We start from the raw sequence: 9,271 nt of genomic DNA on the forward strand, positions 1-9,271 counted from the left end.
ACGAAAATGAGAGTTTATCAATTCGCTTATGGACTAAGTTTTACATTTATATAAAGCAATGTTAATGAGTCTGTTGAATATTCAGGAATAGCAAATACTGCCTGTAGTTAATATCGCTATATAAACATATATAAAACGATATTTTGTCTATAACCAACATTAAAGAAAGCTAGTCCAATTTTAAAGTTATGAACAAGCGACCAAACTTACAATTTGTAGGTTTTAAAATATTTGGCAATATCTCATTTAGATCCAATACCTTCCTTATAATGATATTGTACACTTATATACATGTACCATTCTCATTACTTTCCACTTTTAATGGATAATAATGTTTGTTGCTTCTCAATGAAACATCTGCAAATGTTTAAGACATTTTTCTAAAGGAAAACGATCCTAATTTCCACCAAAGATACGTTAGCTGAAGTCCTATTGAATCTTCCAGAACCATGGAATCAGTGAGGACACGTTTTACAAGTATACTATACTTGTATTGGTATACCTGGTATGATATACCTCGTGTGAATATCACGACTGTTATTCTGATGATTGACAGAAAACAACATTCAACCAAGGTATGGGTTATCAAATAGAAAATAAACAAATAACTTTGAGGACCATAATTGCAGATTGGAAAAAACAACAACAACAGAACGCTTAATAATTCTCCCAACATTAAAATAATGTTAATCAATTTTGCGACTTTAAAAAATTTGGTGGAAACGATTTCGGAAATAACATTTTCGAGCTAATGTATTAACCACAAACCATTACAAACCACAAACTAACGATGAGTTTGGTTTTTAGAGAGAGTTATAGTTATCAGTTCTTGTGTGACTCACTGGTAAACAAATCACACGTGTATGGGCCTAGAAGGGGGAATAGGTGCATCGTGGGATGATACTAAAATTCTCAATAAGCTTTGTTCTATCTGGGTAGCATTGTTGTCTCCGATTGTAATCAGGCATTCAGTTAGATCGTAGATGACTGAGATATGTACGTATACACTCAAGCATGGGGAGCTCTGGGTTCAATTTTAAAGTCGGAGGCAATAATATATTTCAAGAAACTATTCTTTAGAATGCTTCAGAACAAAGAACACGTGTACACTTTTTATCCTTATTATATCCTTTTATTTATTTGTTTAAAGCTAACAATTTATCCTTATTATATCCTATTATTTATTTGTTTAAAGCTAACAATTTATCCTTATTATATCCTATTATTTATTTGTTTAAAGCTAACAATTTATCCTTATTATATCCTATTATTTATTTGTTTAAAGCTAACAATTTATCCTTATTATATCCTATTATTTATTTGTTTAAAGCTAACAATTTATCCTTATTATATCCTATTATTTATTTGTTTAAAGCTAACAATTTATCCTTATTATCCTATTGTTTATTTGTTTAAAGCTAACAATTTATCCTTATTATATCCTATTATTGATTTGTTTAAAGCTAACAATTTATCCTTATTATATCCTATTATTTATTTGTTTAAAGCTAACAATTTATCCTTATTATATCCTATTATTTATTTGTTTAAAGCTAACAATTTATCCTTATTATATCCTATTATTTATTTGTTTAAAGCTAACAATTTATCCTTATTATATCCTATTATTTATTTGTTTAAAGCTAACAATTTATCCTTATTATATCCTATTATTTATATGTTTAAAGCTAACAATTTAATTTTATTACATCCTATTATTTATTTGTTTATAGCTTACAATTTATATTTGTATTTCTTTCCACATGAATAAACGTGTGTGTGACAAAATGATGAAAAATTAATAAAAAAAACTGCGTCAAATTAATGAGGTAATGTTATTCAAAATCTGAAAAAAAACATTTTGTATAAACTTTTATGATGCCACAGGAACTTATTTTTAAACGAAATTAATATCCTAAATACATTATTTCAATTAAAAAAGAGTTAACATTTATGTTTATTCTTAGTGTAATTTGTGTATGTGTATTCGTCATATGCTCATTCAAACATTGACTGTTTACAGTGAGCTGCCCATTGATAAACAATTCCGTACTATATAACTCCAGCCTTATCTCCGTTTGGGGTGGCCGGTAGATTGTACGCACCGGTCACACACATACAAACGTACCATTAACTACTGACAATACGAGTCAATCCTAAATATTTACATATGTAGATATAATTGGTAGGCCACGCCCCCTACCTCTACCTAGAACACATAACACTGTAGATGTTGTGTGACCTATTGACTAACCCCTTAGCCTCAACGGTCCCAGTATCTACATTCCGCCATGGCGTAAAATTTCTCGTTTCGTTGGACAACATGTGTTTACGTATCTAGTGGGCCTGGGCCACCAGATACAGTGGATGTAAACCCTTCGGTAAGTACCTGATCCAATCTAAGGTGATATATGACCTCCCCCTTCATTCCTGTACTGATAAATGTCCTAAACGAAAACACTTCTATACATATTGTGTGACCTGACCTGCTGTGAACTTTTCCGCCTAGATGACCACATACCTAACCTCGCCTTTTGTCGAACCTGAGCTGTTTACCATATGAAAACGGTCTGTCGGTATGATAATATCGAACGCATTTTTAATGTATGACACAGGATGGGTCATTTTCCATACATGGTCAAGATGGTGTTCTCTACTTGTGCTTTAGTCATGGATGATTACGCGGAGGGACGTATCGAATGAAGGGGATCTCTCTCACACACATACTCGACGTCGTGTAACACACGTCCATCACTCGTGCGCGCCTGGACCTGACTTTGTAGTTATCACCGTGTAGGCCTTGCTCACTTGTCTATTGGAGTTACATTCCCCCATATTATTCAACATAATGACAGGCACATACTGTTGCGCAGGTTTTTTCCAGTTGTGTGTTTTTGCACATTAGAACGAGGCTGTAGCCTGGTGCCCTCCCCTTCGCCGTGTGGCCTTACGCAACCTGGACGGAACTGACCAATGGGGGCGGCGTTTGTGCACTTTAAAGGCATGAATGGAGAGAATGGACATGCCCCGCAAACCAGTTGTGATGGTCTGATTGGTTAGTTAATTTGAGATTACGTGAAATGCCAAATGATGTGGATAAAGTTAGCTAGCGTCACCTAAGGTCATGGACAAGCTCTCACGGGCGTTTGGGTATGTTGGGCAACCAAAAATGTTATTACATGTTTGGCAGGAAATCAGTTGTGGTTCAAGGACTGCAGGATAATCACGGCTGTCGTGTTATTTCTACAGAATGGTAATGTGTATTCCTGCAAGGAACAACAGGCAGTTGATTTTGGTCTTTCATTTGAACTCGGTACGTATTTTTAATGACTCATGTACATAACACTCCAGCATGGAGTTGAGTAGGGGAACTTACTCAAAGGCCTTACTGTGTGTAGCGAGTGGGGGTATATACATAATATACACGGGGGTGAATGGTATCCGCGGACTCGTTATAGAAGTATCAACAAGTGTATTGTTTTGTTGTACTGCAGGTTTGCTATAATATCCCGACCAGGTTTTTGTCAACGTGTTCTGTCTATATAAAATATGTACATAACACTGGTGTCATGTTATTCTTTCTTCAACAATATGAAGTATGATTTATGAACGACCATTTCCTAATTGTTACACATAAATCTATTTATAAAATGTATCGTCTCAATCTTATTCGAATCTTGTTTTGATATGTTGTAGGTCAAATGTATAAGAAAGAAACAACTGTGAAGTATAAGGGACCTATTTCATAGCAAAGGGCGAACTGCATGAAATGGCTGAGAATGGTACAACGCATAATAATACGGAGGCACTACAAGCTAATAACCACAACCACCATAATGACGTCTTGGAACACAGGCAGGCCATGCGCAATGGCCATATGCAAATTGCCATCAAACAGGAGTCAAAGTACAGTAGTTATTCCTCAGAAGACTCGGAAGATTCTCCCTTAGATTTTTCGTGTAAAAAAAGGAAATTTGTGGAGCATGATACTTGTGGAAGGGAGTCTGCTCCATCATCATCATCCAATGCGGATTCCTCAAGTTTTGCGGACGGAAGAAAATCTTCCGATCCTGAGGATGGGATCTTATTCAATGGGGCGTTACATAATCAAGATTTATCAGACAGACAGATTGAACCGGGGGAGATCAAGCATCCTGCGGGGAGATGTTCACCTGGAACAACCGCAGGATTGGCAGGTATGATGTCCAAAATTCATGCAGGCTTCATGTCCCCCACACAACTTCTAGGAGGAGTGTTTCCCCAAAACATGATGGATCCTAGGGTATCACAACAACATAATGGTTCAAGGCCGTTCAAGGCCTATCCCAAGGACCCCCTTGCTATGTCAATGAGTGCATATGGCCTCTCCCATGGTTATTCTCCCTTTCAAGGAATGGATACAAGTATGTTACAGGCTTTGAATATTACTGGAGAAGAGTTTATGGAAATGTACAAAAAACAGTTACACTCATTGAGAGAAAGGGATCATAACGGTAGTCGGGGGATGAGACATTTAGACTCAACCCCAAAGTCGTCCTCACATACTTCCTCGCCCCCATCTTCATCACTCATTAACGCTAACAATAACACATTTTCGAATGGCAGCAGAAACAGTAGCCCAGACATAGGAAATTCCCCACCACTATTTTCCGTGCCTAGTTCAAGTGTTGGTATGGACATAACGGCCTCTGGCAGAAAACGACCTAAAACCCTGCCAGACGAACAGAAGGATGAGGCCTACTGGGAAAGGAGGAGAAAGAACAACGATGCAGCTAAGAGGTCGCGAGATGCAAGGAGAGCAAAAGAGGACCAGATTGCGATCAGAGCAGCTTTGTTGGAACAGGAAAATCTTAAGCTTCGTGTAGAGGTAGCGGCTCTGAAGACAGAAACTGCTAAGCTCAGATGCATGTTATATAATAGCTGAAGTTCCTGGATTTAGAACAACCAAAACCTTACGTGTAACTTGTTAAAAACACAAACATTGATCTACCTCAAAACAGTTTACTCAGGTTAAGTTTATACGGATGATATCAACTCAGGTATGTAAATATATATAAAGTCTTTATTTACAATAATAAACACTATCTTATAGAAAAGAATGAAAAACAAAAATTGTTATCACGAATTGTGAACGGTTTGTTACATTTTCCCATTCACCATCATCTAATCGTCATTAATGACTGGCAGCTTCCCGTTCATTGCTGGCTACTGCAGTAATCTGGTGAACGTTTATGCCTCCCTCCCATTGGTCTCTAAGGACAACACTTACTGTTGACTACGGTGTTATTCCCTTCAGTTTGTCCCACGGGTTTATATTGTTGATACAATGACAATTTTTAACAATCACTTTATGATGACACTGCAGGGAAAACACGTTTTTATGCTTTTTACCTGTTAAAAAGCAACACTGGTGTTTACATATTATGAAGTACGTTTATATTTGGTTTTATTTTGTAAATACATTTTGTTTTAGAGTGTAATGTAGATTTGTATATGGACCCTGTCAATCCCTCACTGTTGATGCCTTATGTGATCATCATAACACACATAGTTTCCCCCTAAGCTCCTAATGTAATCAATGATGCATCACGTTGATTTCAACATGGCCGGTTACGTGTAGTAGAATACAAGGAGTGTCCTTATTCATTATTAACTTCAATAAGCCAATACATTTTCTGGGAGTCATTAGGTGTATTAGCAAATTAGCATATCTTTTGATGTAACATTTCAAAATGCTGTGGAGTATGTTTGTTCGTAAAGCTGTAACATATGCCATTTTATTTCGGTTTTAAGAGCTATTTTTTTTGATCATGAATTTTTCAATCAAAAGAAAACGTCATGTTTGCCATTGACAGCGAGGGATTGAATGAGTCTTAACTAGTAATCTCAGGGAGTTTTGATTACACCATGTTGTTAATGTTCTTCATTTCACTTGTCATTAATCATAACAGTTATTGATAGGTTTTGATATTTATCAAGTTAAAAGAAGAGTTTGAGATAAAGAGGAATAAGAGATGAAAATTGTAACGCAAGTGAGAGAGAAAGGAAGGAAAGATAAAAAGATGGGGATATAGGAGACCGAAAGAATGGAGATGTTCAATAATTTAAGATTGAGTGCTTGCAAGGGGTTCTTATTTGTGTTTAAGAAATTAAACCCATGGATAATGCTAGACTGATATATTCATTTTCATAAAATGAAGAATGAATAGACGAAAATTGAATAACATGAGCATTTTTTATATATAGACAGTGCAGAAAAAGTGAGGAGGTGAGAATTTGAATTATTACGAAAGTGGTTATGTATTATACATGCAAAGTACTTATATGGAACAAGACTTATTAAGTATTAGGTATGCAGCCAGAAGTATGAGATTTTAAGTGATTTATGAGAAAGAATGAACAAATATTAAATTTTTTACAGACGTAATATGCATGTACAGTGCTAGGTGTTACTATGAAAGTTGTGTTGAATCTATGTAATTGATTACATTCTACCTCGACTGATTACATTTATCGTATTGTATGGAGCTGACGGGTAACTGAATTGTGGTATTCCATGTGTAAATATATACTCTATACATATGATACAAAATGTAACCCTTAACCTATTGCAAATGATCGAACAATGCAGAATTGTTTTATATTGCCCTTTGACCTCTTTGTAAGTTAAGTATGACATGTGCCCACGTGATAACTAAACTATCAACTACCTCTTATGATACATGTTATAACGCGATGTTTCTATTTATATATTTGTCTTGTCAATATTTGTACACCTATATCCCTATTTTTAGATCACATTACAAGAGAATTACTTAGTTCAGTCCCATATAAAAACTTTGTATGAAATGTTTGTGTTAAAATTTGATTATTAGTGTCGCGATTTCACAAATTCTTTTCTTGTTGAAACTATTTTCAAAATTCGCTAAAACGCGCGCGTGATTTCCATATCTATTTTTTTTATTTTTTTTTACTAATGATGTATAAGATGGCGAAATCTGAACATTTGCTTGACAAAAACATTTGAAGGAAAATTATAATTTTCATCTCAGTTTATCACATGACAATTTTTAAAACAAATTACAAACAAAACCACAAAGGATTATCAATATATGTATATGTATATACAATTTTGAATTCCGATTCACCATTTTCCCATAATCATTGTTGATTTTATGCCATTCATATTATCCATATTCATTTGGCAGCTGACCAAAGCACTGTCATAAGATTCTAAAACACAAAATTATATTATATGAATTCTTAAAGGGACCTTCCAAGATGTTTTAGAATTATTCAATTTATCATATATAACTATTTTAGTGAAAATCCTAATTGAACAATTGTTGCAAGCACAATCTATATTTGAACAAATCAAAGTCCAAAGTAATGTTTCATGTCTTTGTCTATAGATGTCAGTATGATTTAGTGTATTTTCTCATTGTTTTTATTTTTGTATGAGGTACCTCTCTGTAAACACTTTTAATGATGTTATCAAACATTTATGTGTTTACATCTATAGTCCGGTATTTAGTCATAAATCTTCTACCTCGTCAAATTTTTATCTGTCTTCAAAATGTTACATACTATTTACACTCTTAATGTGGTTTTGAACACAAGTTCGACAGTACGGGTTTGTTTCACAGGGATGTATATAAACAAATAGATATTCCCAAATATTGACCTTATTTCTCTTACACAAACGTCAGGTATTTTTTAAAAAAGTTTAAATAAACATTTTTTTCTGTATATATTGTCTTGTATTACATTTGACCGAATTCCATGTGGCTCCCTACCGGCAAAGGTTCAGCGGGGTCCTGGACAAGAAAGTTCGTGAACCAAAATGGTGGATGGTTAAAATATATTTGAGTGAGTCCACTTGATGTTTGCCGGTCATAGGTTACGCCTTTGCACCACGAATCGACGTGGCTAGCCGGGGTAGCGAGTTCTACTGCAACTAGTAATTTTAATGGCCAGCCTTTGTATGAGAGGTCACGCGGTTATATCAGCTGGTTGTCCGAGGCCTGACCCGTCCTTAGAACACACTAGCAAACAACACTAACGTATCATGCAACATGCCTCGCCTGGCTTGTCCATCCATCTCACACAGCTGTAGCTCTGCTTGGAGAGAGAGAGTTTACTTTTGCTGCATTGTTTAGGTGCGTTACATATCGTGCATGCTGAATGTTGGCAAGTTTCCAGCGGAAAATCGATACCAACGGTCAGCTCACCCAGAGAAAGAGATGTGAGTCCTTAGCCTTTTCTCACTGACCAACACGATATTTTGGCCATCTTGACAACATTTTTGTACCATGGTGAAGATGTAAGCTATTGATTTAGATAGTTGTCAATAGGATTAGCAAATCAAGACTCTCAGTACAAATTTATACCATTTCTCTGATAAACCTTTTTGTTGATTTGTTCTTTATGAATGCTTTTATTTATTTTAACTTTTGTCCTCTATAAATAGTCTTCTTTCATTAACAAAGAAAAAAGGATATAATTAATATGCTGAAAGGAAAAATATAAATATATATATCAACATTTTATATTTAAATTTTAAGATGATAAAGTTGACACATTGTTTACGAATGTGTTTACCGTTTATTTAATAAAATGGTTATTTTTTAATGAAAACTTTATCTGAATTAATGTTGAAATATAAAATGTAAATATGTCCTGTATTTTCAGTATTTTTCTATGGGTTTTTTTCTTTAACACCTACCATGCCACGATCCTCTATTACATAAATTAAAGACTTTGACACCATCAAATTTGGAACGGGTATGCATCCAACTTTCCGCTAGGTTGGTAATGTTACATGGTTTTCCATTCAAAAGTGCAAGATATATATAGAAACAATAGAAAAAAATCATGTTTAAAAACAATGTTGAATATGCTAACATTTCTAAACTTTTAAAATAAATACTATCATCAACATTAATGTTCCTTACACTTTCTTCGAAAGATATGACTGATTACAGCGTATTATGATAAATCCATAGGAAAGTTCTTCTCGAGTAGGGTTCAAGTCCATACAGGAAAGGCAAACTTATCTCATTTCACAATGTTCCTGACCGGATTTCCAATACGTCGGCAGATGTTTGTATACAATAGCTTCATCATCGTCATCATTCTAAATATCGTTAATGTTTTCTTAAACGTAAATACTACAATCGTTAAAAATAGCTGGTATCGCTCATACATTTATATAATCCATCTTCAGTTACCCAATTAATGTAAAACAACTTATACAAATTCGTTGAGTTAC

At 34.7% G+C, this 9,271-nt stretch overlaps 1 protein-coding gene across 7 annotated transcripts in view; it reads left to right on the forward strand.

Moving 5' to 3' along the window:
* The window catches only part of LOC110448012, a 56,874-nt gene extending 49,125 nt beyond the window's left edge, over positions 1-7,749 (forward strand). For 4 of the 7 annotated variants that reach the window (XM_021494031.1, XM_021494032.1, XM_021494033.1 and 1 more), the window contains one exon: positions 3,697-7,749. In XM_021494031.1, the coding sequence (XP_021349706.1) occupies positions 3,770-4,924 (1,155 nt within the window). In that variant the 5' untranslated portion in view covers positions 3,697-3,769 and the 3' untranslated portion in view covers positions 4,925-7,749. The other 3 variants (XM_021494034.1, XM_021494035.1, XM_021494030.1) reach the window with 3 other exon arrangements.
* The last annotated feature ends 1,522 nt before the right edge of the window (positions 7,750-9,271 follow it).

The sequence above is a fragment of the Mizuhopecten yessoensis genome, unplaced genomic scaffold (genome assembly GCF_002113885.1).
Source record: "Mizuhopecten yessoensis strain PY_sf001 unplaced genomic scaffold, ASM211388v2 scaffold3773, whole genome shotgun sequence".
Lineage (NCBI taxonomy): Eukaryota > Metazoa > Mollusca > Bivalvia > Pectinida > Pectinidae > Mizuhopecten > Mizuhopecten yessoensis.